Source organism: Lynx canadensis, chromosome A3, assembly GCF_007474595.2.
Source record: "Lynx canadensis isolate LIC74 chromosome A3, mLynCan4.pri.v2, whole genome shotgun sequence".
NCBI lineage: Eukaryota > Metazoa > Chordata > Mammalia > Carnivora > Felidae > Lynx > Lynx canadensis.
Genome location: NC_044305.1, coordinates 126,522,690 through 126,539,562, shown reverse-complemented (window position 1 = coordinate 126,539,562; position 16,873 = coordinate 126,522,690). Strand labels below are relative to the sequence as shown.

At 39.5% G+C, this 16,873-nt stretch overlaps 1 protein-coding gene across 1 annotated transcript in view; it reads right to left on the bottom strand.

Moving 5' to 3' along the window:
• SMC6 (structural maintenance of chromosomes 6) overlaps positions 1-16,412 on the bottom strand; it is a 79,269-nt gene extending 62,857 nt beyond the window's left edge. The window contains 6 exon segments of the mRNA XM_030311608.1: positions 4,005-4,032; positions 4,035-4,049; positions 4,052-4,108; positions 6,218-6,337; positions 8,238-8,380; positions 16,239-16,412. Of these exon segments, the coding sequence (XP_030167468.1) occupies positions 4,005-4,032; positions 4,035-4,049; positions 4,052-4,108; positions 6,218-6,337; positions 8,238-8,274 (257 nt within the window). The 5' untranslated portion in view covers positions 8,275-8,380; positions 16,239-16,412.
• Positions 16,413-16,873: the final 461 nt, after the last annotated feature.

Below are 16,873 nucleotides of genomic sequence, written 5' to 3'. Positions count from 1 at the left end.
GAGAAGAGGAAGACAAATCCTAAACAGGCTCTGTGCTGTCAGGCAGAGCCCCTTATGCAGGACTTGAACTCAAACCGTGAAGAAATCTTGACCAGAGTTGAAATCAAGAGTCGAACGCTTAACTGACTAAGCCACCCAGGCACCCCTAAATCTTGTTTCTAAAGCTACCCTAAGTGGGCTGGGGTGTGTGTATTTTGTTTTTTTTTTTTTAAAGAGAGAGAGAAGGCGTGCGTGCACAAGCACACATGAGCGGGAGAGGGGCAGAGAGAGAGAATCTTAAGCAGACTCTACATCCAGCACCCATGCGGGGCTGGATCTCATGACCATGAGATCATGACCTGAGGTCGAAATCAAGAGTGGATGCTTAACCAACTGAGCCGCCCAGGCGCCCCTGTGTGTGTGTGTGTTGTGTGTGTGTGTGTGTGTTGTGTGTGTTGTTAAATCAGAATACCCAATTAGGACAATATATTCCAGACAAGTTGTAATTAATGGGAGGTTTTTTTTTTTACTTTAACATTTATTATTGAGAGACAGAGACAGAGCATGAGAAGGGGAGAGAGGTAGAGACGGGGAGGAGGAGACAGAGAGAATCTGAAGCAGGCTCCAGGCTCAGAGCTGTCAGCACAGAGCCCGACATGGAGCTCGAACTTGTAAACCATGAGATCATGACCCGAGCCAAAGTCAGACATTTAACTACTGAGCTACCTAGGTGCCCCCAATTATGGAATTTTTAAAAGCTCTCCAGTGATTCTAATGAACAGTCAAAGTTTGAAAAACCATTAACTAAAGTGTAATAGGGGAAGGGCAGCTGCCACAATACGGAATAAAATATTTTTTTTCATTAACTAGTATGTTTACTATATAAGTGAATGTACTTCATGAACACATTTAAAAATAAAGTGATTATATGTTTCCTCTCTGAATCTCAAACATCTCTCTGATTAGCAAACATATATTTTATTATTTTCATTCCTAGCTACTCGTGTATTTAATAGCTACCTTCAGTATTGTGAGAACTTCGGATGGCACTGGTTCTGTTGCGATGTGAACTGAATAAAGAAAAGCAAGTTTTTCAAAAAAATTAAGGTTTTAAGAGAAAAAGCCTCCTAGTAACTGTACCAGTAGACAGGGACACCTTGCTGGGCACTAAACTGCTGTCTCCTCAGCTACTGATTGTGGCTAATTCTCAATTGGGTCAAGAGCCAGGGAGCCCAACGTCTATAAATACAGGAAATCCTTAAGTGAAGAGTTCTTTAGAATGACAACACAAACAAGCCAGTGCCACAGAAAGAATATGGCTTCTTTCTCAACCTGGAAAAGTCTATCTGCACAGAGGTACCTGGCAGCAGCACGAACATAGGCACGAACAAGGCACGAACCATACAAAAATATGATGCATCTGCTCTGTCTCTGATAAGCCAGCTCATCTGCAGTTTAGTTCTGGAGCCTTGAACTAAATACAATCAGCAATGTACAGCAGAGTAAGAGTTTTGTCCCTCCATAACTCAATCCCAATGCTGCAGCTGTCAGATCCCAAGGCAACCAGGGCTAGTATTAGAAAGCCAAGGGAGGGGAAACAGTGAAACTAAATAGTTCAAAAAGAACCTGAATAGTGAGGGTCATGAGACCTTGGGTGTACTGACAGAGGTTTCATGGGAGAAGTTGTATTAGGTGAATTCATTCCCACCACTGTAAAGAGCTGGTAGCTTACAGAGAGGTGACACCCAGGCAGAGTGTCTCAGGGCAGGGTTCTCTGGCTTCTCCAAATCTCACTAGGCAAGACTGCTACGGAGAGCTAAAACCCCAAACAAGACAGGACTGAGCCCAGGTGCTACCAACGGGAGTTGTAATGTTTGACATGGGGGGAAGGAGAGTCCGAGGACTCTCCCAAACCTGTGCCAGACAGACTTCCTTCAGGGGAAAATGGAGCAGACACGCAAATCTTAGATGTTAAAACTGACTTAAGACTAGAACGCAAAGCTCATGAGGTGGAATCTGTAAAAAATGATGACAGAATCAGAGACTATAAAATATGAAGAGATTCACAGATATCAAATATTTTTAAACAGAAGGGGATGAATAGGGAAATAGTAGGGGGTTTGGACAAGCTGTTTTTAAGCTACTTTTCAGTCAAGGTCTGTAAAAAGGAGGCTGAGCTCAGGTTAAGGCTTTTTAACTGTTATTAACTATTTAAAATATATTAATTTTCCTCTAGGAGCTATGTCCTTAAAAGTTGGTGATCTGTGTATAGCTGGCCTTTTCCTTTCTTTTTAAAAATGGTATTCTGAAGACAAGTCTCAGAAAGAAGTTTCTGCTTTGTCCAGATACTTCTCAAATGGAAAAAACAAAACAAAAAAACAAAAAAGTATTTAATTGGTATATAAAACAATTAGGGCTACAGAAAAAAATTATTTCTTTTCCTGAAGCTTCTATCTGAAAGATCAATGTGTTATCTGCTAGGTTAGACTAGGTGACTGTTTAGACTACTAAGCAATGTATAGTAAGTACAATGAATGAAACAGAGCTAGAGCCATTAAAAAGGCTGGAATAGCTAATTTTTTATTTCAGAGATCATTTGGTTGGGGACTATGGAAGGGGGAGAAGGCCTTGCTGAGCTGCAGCCCAAATAAGATAAGGAGAGACAGAAAAATATGCTGGAGACTGTTTACCGAATAGTTATTTCCATGGCCATACAGATGGGGCATGTTTTCCGTGTATCTTTACCTCCCTTCTCCTGAGTCCACTTGGAACCCTGGCTTGGGTTAATATTCCTACAGCTTTTCTGAGAAATACATGAGAAAACTGCCATCCTGGTTCACATCCCGTCCCTATTCTGTTTTTTTAGTAATAAAATTGAAGTTAAACGGAAAGAACATGAGCAGAAGGAAAGTCTGTAGATGAGAAAAAAAGATTCTCACTGCTAATTAAACGTTTGGGACTTCTAGTTTTTAGGAGACGCAAGGACCCCTTCAGAGTATTCGAGGCAGTAATAAGAAGAATAAGGAGACCAGCCTGAAGAGTGCTCCTAATGGGCAAAAGGCCCTAAGTCTATGATGATGCAAATTGGGCAATTTATATGAAGTTACATGAAGGCAAGTTATATCAAGAAGAAATACAGGTGTAGAGTGAATGAAGGCAGTTTTATGACCATTTTCCAAGAGTCAAGATGGACACAAACAGACGTGTGGGTTGTAGTCCTCAAATCAATATCCGCTTGCAAACCACCTGAGTAAAGGACAGAAAATCAAAGACACCAGAATACTTTTTTGGAAGTCTTAGTGAACTGGAGGCAGAAATTTTGTGCGGGGACCCTTGGCTGGTTGCTGACTCTGCTTTTTGCCTGTAACACACCCAACATGAACTTGTTCAGGCTGGGTTTGGATCAAGAGCAAGGAAAGTCCAATGTTTATAAATATCTCTTTAAGTAGAAGTACATAGTGGGGCGCCTGGGTGGTTCAGCTGGTTAAGTGTCCAACTCTTGATTTCAGCTCAGGTCATGATCTCACGGTTGAGACTGAGCCCCCATGTCAAGCTCTGCATTGACAGCATGGAGCATGCTTTGCAATTCTCTCTCCCCCCTCTCTCTGCCCCCTCCCCAGCTGTGCGTGCAACTGCGTGTGCACTTCTTCTCTCCCTCAAAATAAAAGAATAACATTAAAAAAAATAAAATAAATAAAATAAAATAAAATAAAATAAAATAAAATAAACAGAAGTACATAGATTCATCATTGCTGTTCTTTCTTCAAAAACGTAATAGAAACAAGAGTGTAAGAGGGCAGGCACATGGCAGTACTTTACACGAGCTTTCCTTCTGGAGAGCTGAACAGGCAACAGTGGGCCATACTGGCAACAGGGAGAAAAGAAAGGAATGGAAAGATTGGGATCTTCCGTTTCAGTTCTGGGAAGCCAATTCACTTCCTATCATGTTTACATGAAACTGGGAATCTAAAGCAGCCGCTTCTTACTAAAGAACTGGAAAATACATGTAGAAAGCAAACACTTACTTCTGTCCGTCTTTCACAAAACCTTTAAAGAAGAGCCTCTATTGGAGCGACTGCTTTTCCGCCAAGACCAACTATGAGAGCGGTGAGCACTGCACTCTTCCCACCTACGGAAACAGGGTTGATGAAATCACATTCATTAAGGAGAAGAAAGAAGAGGCTGACTTCCCACAATTTCAATTTGATGTAAAAGATTCTGAATGAAAACGTAAATTAGTTCTAACCTGAAATGAAGTGTTACACTTCGATTACCATTTTCTTTCAGCAACCTTAAAAAAAGAATTGTATATATCATGAAATATTTAGCGGTTGCAATTAGAAACAAAATTAGTATAATTCAGGACTCAAATTTTTGCCACTAATAAGAAAATTAAAAAAAAAAAACAAAGGTTGATATCTTTCCACCTAAGATGCTCATTGTTTCATCTGGTCCATCAGCCTATAAATGAGGTTAGCTTTTAATTACACATAGATACTGAATATCTAATCTTTATCACATTCTAATTTAGGTAATGATTTACTTTTCCACAAATTCACAGAAGCCAGCAAACTATTTTTAACAACTGCTGAATGCAAGCAAGCTCCACAGGGACAGGATGTGTCTGTTTTATTCAACGTGATACAGCCAATAGTGGCCCATAATAGGCACTCTGGTATTTATTGAATGAATAAATGAACTTCAATATGAAAAAAAATCATCAGTCATACAGATAAATGTTTCTATGTAATATTTTGACAACTCTTATTCCTAATTGATTATTCATTTGCTAACTTTCTGAAAAGTATACTTCTTTTGGACTCTAACATATAAATAACACAAGCTGAAATTTCAATATCTAAACAATTACCCAGAATATGCAATCATTTTCTGAACTCCACAATCAACCAATTCAATCAACTCTTACAGCCATCATTTCCCACAACATACCCTAAATTAACCGGAAATTCACCACTGGCTAACCTGATTTAGTTCCTCGAATGCCCTTTCAAGTCTCTGTTCTAAATCTCTCCTTCGTTTCCAAATTCATTGCCTCCACTATTTGCATTATTTTTTTCTCTCTAAGTTTTATTAATAAAATAACTATTTCAAATTTTAAAAAAGAAGAAAGACCTAATTGCAGAACCCACAAGTTTTTCCTTACTTCTTGTCCTGTGGGACCTCCCAGTAGCACTAATCACCTCTGTCCATTCTCTCCTTCTGAAAACACTTTCCTCTGGACTGAATATACAGCAGGGGAAACAAGAACAACTAAGCAGAATGTGGAGCTGCATTCACCTACTATCCTGTTCTAGCACCGTCACCAACCATAGACTCTGGCAAGCTTCCTCTCTGTGTACTGGTCAGTCAAGCTGTCGACAGCTCATGCCTGGCTGGTCCATCACAAAAGCTGCATAACTGGTCTTTCTAACGCCCATGCCTCTCCCCTTCTAATCCATTCTCCACAATGTGGCCACTTTGTTTCACAAATCTTGACCATGTCATCCCTTACTGACAAACTGTAATTGGTTCTCCACTGACTTCTGAATAAACACCAAAATCTTTATCGTGGCATTCAAGATCCTCACCAGTACACCTACGACAGGCCCCTCCAGCATCAGCTTCTGCCCCTCCCTACCATGTAGGATATGATAAAGCCATATGAGGCTGTTCACCATCATCCATGCACATCTATTTCTGCCCCTCCAAACCTCTGCTAATAAGCAATCTTCGCCTGGAACATCTCAGCCTCCTCTTCCCAATGAGGCCTAAAGAATCTATAATTTTCATTTCAAGTGCCACCAGAAATACCACCTCCTCCTTAAGCTTTCATTGGCCACAGTGAGAAATAGTTTCTTTCTTGTCTGGATTCCCATGCACTATATTGTGCTCTATTATAACATTTAATAGATGTAAAACACAGGGCTGCCTTAATCACAATGAGGCTAGTCCTCTCTTGTAGAAGGCTGTCCACTCTTCTATGGTATGAACACCAAGGTAAAAGGAGTCAAAACCATAAGTAGGAAACTGTTTATTCCTACTACATAAATAATGAACCTAGAGTTACTTATTATTTCTTTAAGTACAGAATAGCAGCAAATACTGAAAATATTCATGACCACGTTTATAGATCCCAAACTTAGATTTATCAGCATGCACAATCACCTACTTTAAAAAGTTAGTGCATTCTAACTTCAAAATACTACTCAAGTAAAGTAAGGAGGGCAAAAGCACTTACTTCCATTGTTGCCAACAACAAAGTTGACATTAGAACCAAACTTAAAGGGTCCAAGCATCGAATGACACATGAAGTTTCTTAGCTGAATACTCTCAATTGATTTCCAACTTCTCTGCAGGTCTATGAACCAAAAAAAAAAAAAAAAAAAAAAAAAAAAAAAAAAAAAAAAAAAGAGCGAAGCAGAGGACAGAGGGAGAAAACAAGTAATTATTAATCTGTCTACAAACTCATTAGACTCATCCAAGCATTTGGAGAAAGATCAGCAGTGTACTAAAGAAAACAGTATATAATAAGTGAATAATCTTAACTTCAATGAGTAGATGAATTAAATGGGAACCTTCAATGAATAACTACTCATTCTCAAGTCCTTAAAGGATCTAATAATTGTATTACATAGTTTCTTAATATGGACGATACTAACCTTTTGACTCAGGTAATTTTTTGTTGGAGGGGGGGGCCTGCTTTGCGATTTTGAGAATTTTAACAACATCCCTAGCCTCTGCCCAGTAGATGCTAGAAGCACACATCTACCTAAGTTGTGCCAATCAAAAATATATCCAGACACTGTCCCCCAAGGGACATTCAAAAACTCTTAAAAAATAGTCTTTAAAAACTCCCTGGCTGTCTTCTTTTGGATGCCATCTTATTAAAAACCAGAAACATTTATATCCTTTTATAAGTAGAATATCAGAAATTATGGTTGAAGGTTTTTTAAAATAAACTTTTATGTTTGATCTAATTGTAGATACAGTTGTAAGAAAGGATCCTAAGAATTCTTATTCAGTTTCTTGCCCATGGTAGTATCTTAAAAACTGTGGTACAAAATCACAACCAGGATACTGACACTGATTACAGTCAAGCTACAGAACATTTCCATCACACGGATCCCTTAGGTCACTCTTTATAGCTGATCCACATCCCCACCCAATCCACTCACCACTGACCCCCAGTCCACTAATCTGTTCTCCATTTCTAGAACACTGTCATTTCACAAATGTTATAGAAATGTCTATGGGGGTACCCTCGGTGATTCAGTCGGTTAAGCGTCTGACTTTGGCTCAGTCATATCTCACAGTTTGTGGATTGAAGCCCCGCATCAGGCTCTGTGCGGACAGCTCAGAGCCTGGAGCCTGCTTTGGATTCTGTGTCTCCCTCTTTCTCTATCCTTCCACTGCTCCCTGCTCTGTCTCTCTCTCCCACACACTCTCTGTCTCTCAAAAATAAATAAACATTAAAAAAATAAAAATTGAAAAAAAAGAAATGTCTATTGTCACCTACATCAGGAGGTCACTGCTAACTAGTATTTCATGGTATGGATGTACCACACTATTTAAACCATTCACTCACTGATGACATCTGGGTTGTTTCAGTTTTGGGCTATTACAAATAAAGCTGCTATAAACATTCATGTATGGAATTTTGTAGTGAAAGTATACTTCATTTCTCTGGGACAAATGCTGGGTTATGTGGTAGACAGGTGTGTGTAAATTAAAAAAACAAAAAAAGCCAAGCTATTTTTCAGTGTGGCAGTATCATTTTACATTCCCACCAGCCATATATGAATGATCCAGTTTCTCTGTATCCTTGCCAGCATTTGAAGTTGTCGTTGTTTTTAATTTCAGTCAGTCTGATGGGTATGTTGTAACATTTCATTGTGGTCTTCTTAATTTGCATTTCCTCAATAATAAATGATGTTGAACTTCTGTCAGGTCATTGTCATTTTGAAGCCTGCAGGGTCAGTGGTCATACCTACTGCTTCATTCCTGTTATTGGTAATGCCTTCTTTTTTTTTTCCCTTTGTCAGTCTTACTAGAGGTCTGCCAAATTTATTGATCTTTCCAAAGAACAAGCTCTTTAAGGTGTTTCCTAAATGTTTCTAATAATTCACATAACTTCAAAATTAGTTACATTATTTTACTCAGTTTTTAAAAACTATACTGCTTTTCCTGACATTGAATTATCAAGAATATGACATATAAGCCAACATGAGAATCAGGCCAATCAAAAATTTTGCACTTACCAAAGTAGAGGTACCATTTGTGAAAGAAACCGTACATTCATCTTCATCACCATCTTGTCAAAGTCATCCAACTCTTCTGTCTTGGTCTTTTGGCATTTTCAGGAGGAGAAGAAATTTCTCTTCCTTTCTTTTGGCCATCAGGTCTGAACATGTATTAGAGTAACAATGAAGTAAAATAAGACAAAGCTTAAGTTTTAAGTACTATGTCCATTCGTTTTAGTTAAAAAAATAAACATATCATCTGTGCAGAGGAAGAGGGCCATGAGACAAAAAACACAAGTGGCCACTTGAGGCTGGAAAGGCAACCAAACAGATTCACCCCTTGAGTTTCCAGAAAGGAACAGCCCTACCGCCACCTTGATTTTAGCGCTCGGCGCTGCAGCAGACTTCTAACCTGCAGAAGTGTAAGACAAAAAGTTTATGTTGTGGCTTTTTAAAATCATGTGCACATGCCACACTAGTTGATTTTACTTCAGAGTTATTCACAGCCAAGATTTTATGGATATGGGCCTCCCTAAATGTTTTGACTACTGAAACTCACAAAAGGTAAAAACTCTTATTTGTGAGACTCTGTTTTCTAGTTGCCTAGATCTATTAATAGAGATGCCATGTCTTCTGAAAGTTTTCCAAAGCAATCATCCAATTTTTCAGATAAAAGCATTAATTTTAAATTAATTTCCCAAAGAAGAATATCTTGAAGCCATGTTGCCTAGTATCAGTAGTTTCTCTTAATTGTTCCCTAAAGAAACAAGCCATGCTATTTTTTCCAATGTACTATAAAATTTATGCCTAGAAAATTAATGTATTTAAAATTAGACAAGACTTTTTGAACATATAAATGCTGCAACCTCAAGTCAAGCTGACGGTCTGTGATTAAAATTAAATGTATGAGTCATTTGGTTGTTACTTTCATTGTTCTCTCTAAAATACACTTAAGACTTATAATGATACGCACCTAATAACTATTTGCTAAATAAATGGAGAGAAATCCATAACATAGGTAATCAAAAATGTCTAAGATACAAGGAAAGAAGATGAAGAATGGTCTAGTCTCTACCTAAGTCCACCAAGGACTGTTATACCATAGCAACCAGGTGTGCACAGGTACCTGGGCAGCAGAGAGTAAATGAGGTTTTCTCTTCTCTTGATTTCGGACTGAGGATTCCAGTCAGTCCTCACTACAGATGATAGCCACATGTGATGATATATGCACACAGGGTAACAAAGTAGTCTGTGTGTGGTGTGTGTGTGTGTGTGTGTGTGTGTGTGTGTGTGTGTGTCAGAAGGGTGGGGGGCTAGTGGAGTGGTGTTCCCAAAGAGAGTATGAAGTAGATGTGTAGGAACCAGAATGGGGGCCTCTAGAGAAAGAATGTGATGACAAAAGAGGTAATGAGAAAAGAGATATCCATATATGTGTTTAAGTTGTTTAATCCACTGCTTTCCAAATTATACTGACAGAACTGATCTGGCAGAAATATGAAATAATCTATACATATTATTGGAGGAACTGGTTTGGGGAACTATCCCCTTTGTGAGGCTGTGGTTTTGAATAATGTATACCTGTTAAATGAAACTAAGTGGGTTTTCCCCATCCTTTTAATGCGTCTGAATCACTTCAACTGCATGACACATTAAATGTTTTTTGAAGGTTAAGAAAGAACTAGGCTAGGGGCACCTGATGTGCTCAGGGTTTGGTTTAAGGTGTCCAACGTCAGCTCAGGTTCATGATCTTCGCAGTTACTGAAATTGACCCCCACCCCCAGCTCGCCATCAGGCTCTGCTGACAGCTCAGAGCCTGGAGCCTGCTTCAGATCTGTGTCTCCCTACTCTCTCTGCCCTCCCCCGTTTGCAACTCTGTCTCTCTCTCTCTCTCAAAATAACATTAAATTTTTTTTCTTAAGAAAGAAGTAGGCTGAAAGCTATTAGAAATAGAGCTATTAGTAAGAAGAAAGTTGGAACGTTAACTTTATGAAATCATTTACTTTCTTTCTTGATATGGTTTTAACAGGTTTACAATAACCTCTTGAATCAATTTTCTGTAACTTTATTTTCAAAACACATTGATATAATGTGAACCCTCACACTTATGAGACAAGATTACCTTATGTTTTGTAAAAATCCTCATCAGTAGTCATGACTCCTTTCATGCAAATTATATTTAATTAAATTTTGAAATATTTTCTCTAAAAAAATAGGTCTTATCAAATCAAGGTTTTTCTTTAATGGGGAATATTTTAATGTTTATTCATATTTCTTATACAACCAAATGTAAGGGATATTCAGCGTGAGTCTAGAGTTCAATCTCTCATTCTTTCTTCCCAAAATGCAAGTTAAAAAAGAAATCAGAGACTTCCCTTCCAGAAAATGGAATAGATACACTTTCCCTGTTTCTCCTGCTTAGTAAACTAAAAACTTTGAAATCATATATAAAACAACATAAGACAACTCTGAATGAGAAGGAAGTAGAGTGGCTAGGAACCTCAGGACCCAGGAATGACATCAAGGTAAGTTCCCAGAGTTTTTGTTTGCTTTAAATATCCCAGACTGGAGAAGACAGCAACTGGGGAAATACCAACAGGTGCATGGGAAAAAAAGACCTAATAAAAGCTTCCTCCTCTAGCCAAAGGACCAGGCAGCCTGACAAGACAGAAAGCTTTTAGACAATAATTGCTCTATTCCAGCCAAACCCACGAAAAAAAAACTGTGGGCGCCTCCTTCCTACTCCCCCAATGCCACACACTTCAGCAAAGGTCAAGAGGTGTAGCCTGGGACCTTATAATGCATACGAAGGCATCTCCTATCCCATTTGGGGCAGTGTCAGAAGAACGTATGTAGGCCAAATAGGGAGTCATGATAAATTGGGTGGCCATGGAGCACGCCCTGAGAGAGCCTAGGTGTCCACCTTGATCAGGCAGTAATAGGTTGCTACTTACTCCCACTCCGGTTGAGTGGTGTCTCATGAGACCTTTTACTACCACCCAAGAGGTAAAGAGACCACCCCCCAAAAGTGTACGAAACCATGTGGAGAGCCAAAATTCCCACTCATACCAGCAGTACATGTGGCTAAGAAAAGAGCTCTGGTACAGTTCTACACCCTGAGTCTTAGTGTCTACAGCTTAATACCACAGGGCAGAAGTTCTCAAAGGTTGTGGTCAATCTCTTCAAAAGTACTAAGGATCTCAAAGAGCTTTTGTTTACACTATCAATATCTATCATCCTGTAAATTAAAAACGGAGAAACTGTTTAAGCCAAAGAACACACACGTACACATTCTGTCAGTCCTCAAGCAATGACATCACCACATGTCTCATAGCCTCTGAAAAACTCCATTCACTCATAAGTGAATGAAGTGAAAAAGGCAAATAATATCTGACTATTATTATTAAATTGTTTGACTTTGTTGACTCTTTGAAAGAGTCTCAAGGGTCCCTGGGCCACAGTCTGCAAACTGCTTAGTGCAGACGATACTTTAAGTAATCCATGACACAATGCCATAATTATAAGGCGTAGCTAGCAGCAATTAAGTTAGAGCAGCAGAGAAGAAGCCAACCATCAAATAACTTATAGACTTGATATTCAATATGTGGTCCAGGACCAGCAAGTAGCATTTACATCTCCTGGAAATGTATTAGATATCCAGAATCTCAGCCCCTTCCTAAATCAATGAATCAGAATCTTCATTTCTAACAAGATCTTAGGAGATTCTAAAGAAGAACCGTTATAAATAACATTTTAAAAACTTGGCCTTTATCTTATCCTGAAGGCAATGAAGAATTAATCATGATAAAACAAATACCATCTAAAAGGTGTATTAGATAATCTGAAGGACATTTAACCTAAACAAATCCCTGAGATAATATTAGCATTAGTCACAATTACATAAGAGTCAACATCTCTTTTATAAATAATTGAATGTTAATGTTGAATCTCTACACAAGTCAAAACTTGAAAATCCAACATATTTCTCAAACTATTTAACAAGAGTCAACGTCTGTAGTTTCAGCTTGTTGCTAACTTACATTTCCTGGAATACCACCATGCCATTATTTTTCCCGAAAATATCTCCTTTTCTCCCACCCGTCCTCTATCTCCTTAATTACTGAGCAATAATTTATTTATTGTAGAAGAGCAAAAATGAAGCATTACTGTTTGGTTTTCCCCACATTAAATGTCCCTTTACATACTGTTTTTATTAATGCCCAATAATGATCCTGCAGTAAGCAGGCGCTCAGACATCAGCTGACTGATTTTTAGTATTTTACCATTAAAAAATGGCAGTTTTTAAGTAAAACTGGGGGAGGGAGATGACGTAGGTAAATGTGATAAGCTTCTTACAATGAATGTGAGATTCTGTACTACACAGAAGATGGTGTGTAACATGATGACGATGTGTTTTTATTTGCTGCACTTGGCTAGGATTTGCAGTTTGCTATTAGGTTGCCATGGTAACATGCATCAGACACCAAAGGATTCTGCCTTTTAAAAGAGGAATCACTTTGTAATTTAATGATAATGAATTTTTAAAAAACACATATGAATGTCCTGAGCATTAGATACAAGTTAATACAATAAAACTGTTTCCAAAAGGCTAAAGAGACATAAAAACAGATGTAAAGAATAATACTTCTATATTCTGATATACACACAAAATGGAAAACATCTCCTCTGAGACTTTTAATACATCCATAAAAGCTCATTATGTGTTTATTTACAATCAAAAAAAGTCAGAATTAAGGAACATCTCCTCTCCCTCGCAGGAAGCAAATCAGAGTAGAATAGTAACAAATATGCAACTATCAATAAAAATAAGTTCAAGAAGAAAAATCAATAAGCAAGAGTTCATTATAGAAAATAAGTGAACTGGAAATCTAATGGATCAAATACACTTCAACAGGATTTTAAATTCCTAAATTTTAGATTTATTGTGATCCATATATAATTCATACTCTCATTAATATCCAAGTAGGGACCTAACAGCAGTGAGTACAGACATAACAAGAACTGAATTATCAATAGGAAATAGAGGTTAAAAATACGGCAGAGGTGCCAGGGTGGCTCAGTCTGTTAAGCATCAGACTCTTGATTTCCGCTCAGGTCGGTGATCTCAAGATTTGTGAGATTGAGCCACACACCCAGCTCTGCATGACAGCACAGTACCTGCTTGGAATCTCTCTCACCTGTTCTCTCTCTCTGCCCCTGTCCCACTCACTTGCACACACTCTCTCGCAAAAATAAAGTTAAAAATAATTAAAAAATAAGGCTAAATTGCTGCTATATCTGAATCTGCAGTGGACTGTGTTTACCTCATCCCCAATTCTGCCCCTCTCACTGCCACCAACATCCTCAATTCTGCATTAAACAATCTCATTTTAAATGTAATGAACTCATTAAACACACTGCTTGGGATATATCATAAAATCATAAGACATGAATAAATATTTAAGTGAAAAAATTCTACATCCACCTATCAAATAACTCAGATCAGCAAAACTGGGAAATACTAAGCACAGCATTTCAGATAATAAAATGTGAACACTCGATATAGTTTTTAAAAACATCCCCGTGGCCTCAGTATAAAAGGAAGATTAGAGAGGGAGATTAGAGGCAAAGAGACAGCCTCGAAAGGATGAGGGGCACTGAACAAAAGTAGTGGCAATATCAATAATGAAGGAACAGAAGAAATCAAGAGATTTAAAAGTATGAGTAAAGTGGGGAAGTAGAAGTAACATTTGTTGAATATCTCCTTTAATCCCCAACATTTTTTAAGTCCTGTCTTTATTTTACAAAAGGGGATATTGAGGCTCCATAAGACATTTTGCCCAGGTCTGTCTAGCTATATCAGAGCTCAGATCTAAACCCAAGTTTGTCAAAACCCAAAGTCAAACCTCTTCAATGCCCAGGTTCCTCCAGGCATGAACAACTGAATTTATTTATAGGTAGTGAAATTGGATATTAATCTACCCATCTTCTTATCTATTTTTGTTAATGTATAAAACTACAAAAAGGATTCTATTGTGATGTGTCCTTCTAATGTTGCTATTTGAGCCAATTAAAAATTGGGCTTTATAAAATTTCATCTCGTGTTTCATTTTGGAAACAATCTTCACACAAGGCTAAATGCCATTATAAGTAGACAGAGCAGATCTGGAAAGAAAAGAAGTAAACAATACATTTATTTGTTTGGAAACACTGAGTTTGAAGCATCCTAGGATACTGAGATGGTGAAGCCAATAGACAGTAAAATATACTCTGCAGTAGGGGTGGAATTGGAAGTGTTGCTAAGAAAGCTACAGAAATATTTTTGAATTTGGTCACTAGGGAAAGTATGTTGAATGAGAAAGATGTATCTCATGTACTAGTGAATCAAAATGCTAACATTCATATAAGTGACCATACTTGACCCTCAGTTACCTGGACTTATGAGTGTATGTGTATACAGAAGTGTAACAGGTAATTATGCCTTAAATATAATGCATACTACTATGGTAAAATTTTGAGTTACTTGTTTATTGGTTCCTGAAAGTAAGTCAAGTATAGCTTTGGTTAGTAAGACCTAACTTAGGTCTAAAAACGGTAAGTCAAGATTTAGGCAGGTTTTATATAAAATTCTACATCTAGACACTCAGTAAAATAAACCTTTGGGGAATAAAAACAGATTCTCACTTTAACAACTTTAATGCACCATTTGTAGTTACTTTTCTGCCAGGCTCAATACTAAATGCTTTATATTCATTACATATTTAACACACATATTGAAGAATCTGGCCCATTGGGTACTACAGCTATTTTCCTCCAATTACAGAATAAGAAATAAAACTTAAAGAGGTGATACCAATAAACTCTGGGTCACTCAACACTGGTTCTCTCATATAAAAACATGTTTTTTAAAGCAATATTCTAGTGATCTCCAAACTTTCTGTACACCCACCCATTCAGGAAAAGAAATTTGGAATACACATTTTGACATAAAATTATCACTCTGTGTATTTCACACAGTACTAGAACGAGATAAAGTAAATCTAAGTAGAAGTTCTATTATGTTCCCTCCCACCCACACGCCCGTGGAACTACCTGCAGTCCACTGTACAGGATACTGAATTTTTTTTTTTTTTTATTTTCTTGCTATTGACTACTTTAAAAGACTATATAGCAGCCATCTAAAAGTTAGGGAGTTTGGGCGCTTTTTTCCCCCCCTTAGAATATACATTCCGGAATACCTTGCCTTTAAAACACTCGCTGTTAATGAAATATACACAAAATATACACCAAGTAATAAGCGCTCACATAAATTCTGCCTCCAGGGTTTAAAAACAAAATAGTTAATTTTTCCAAGAATTATCAGTTTTATCTCAAGTCGTATTGGTCCTACAGCCCTTTCTCTATCCTTGACTCTAGTATTCCGCAATTCCCAGTCGCGATTCTTCTCGTTTATTTCCACAAGAGGGAAAAGAAATGCCATCATAAAACCTCCAAACGTTACATTTTACTTTTTCTAGATAATACAGCCTGCGTTGTCATGAAGCTGGGATTTAACAACAAATCCAATTTAAGTGCTATTTGCATACATCTCGTAAACAGACGAAGTTGCTGCCGGTGAGGGTATCAGATTCGCTCCAAGAGCCGGATGTCCGAGCCCACCCTCTCTCCTGACCCCATCCCCTCGAGCAAGTCTTCTAAGCCTGAAAGCAGCTTGGGGCCGGGCGCCGGGTCCAACAGCCAGGGCCAGGATTTCTCAGCCCCGCCGTCGGAGCCGCCCGAGGAGGGGCTCAGCTGCAACGGGCAAGTTTCCCGTGGTTCAGGGGACCTGTGTCGCCCGCAGAGACAGCCCGAAAATCCGCGCCGGCCGGCTGGTCCGCTCGGGCCCGCGGGGATACCCTGCACACCGCAGCAGCTCCGCTGACCGAGCCGCCGCTAGGTGGGCTGTGGGGCGCCGGCTAAGGGGGTAACGACAGGGGATGGATCCGGAGCAAGGGAGAGCGACAGCGCGCGCCCTCACCTTACCTCGAACAAGTCGAAGTCTCCCCCAAGGAACACGATCAGCGCGGCTGTCGCGGTGCAGCGGGACGCTAGGACACCGTGGGTCGTCTCGGCCTCGGCTGGCCACCGTTGGCCCGCCGGGAACCGCGCGCCCGCGGTGGGAGAAGGCAGGAGCCTAGCTGCCCTGGCGCCCACCGCGGGACACTACGCGCCTGCGCCCCGCCCCCCCCCTCCCGCCAGGGCTCTGCCCGCGCGTGCGCGTTTCAGGGTTTTCGCGCCACTAGTGTCTAAGAGGAGGGGCCGGAAGTGCTCCTCGGCGGGCGGGGAAGCTGGTAGGCTCGCAGGGCTCGGCTGCGGCGAGACTTGGGGGGCCGGGTGATTTGCCTAAGTGAAAGGGAGGAGAACTCGGAGTACCCCGGCAACAGTTCCAAGCATGCGTAGAGCCGACCGGCTAAAAGCCAGAAAAGCCTAGAGAGAGACTGGTCGCGGAAAGGGGACGGTTACTTCCCGGAAGAGGCGGGGCCATTGAGAGAGGGCGCCGAATTAGAAGTGATTGTGGCGGCTTCCCGGGTTGGGGTGCTGAGTCCCAGACGTTAGTCTTTGCTTAGCGAAAAAGGTAGAGAACTTTTCCTTTTCTTTTTTTTTTTCCACTTAAGTTT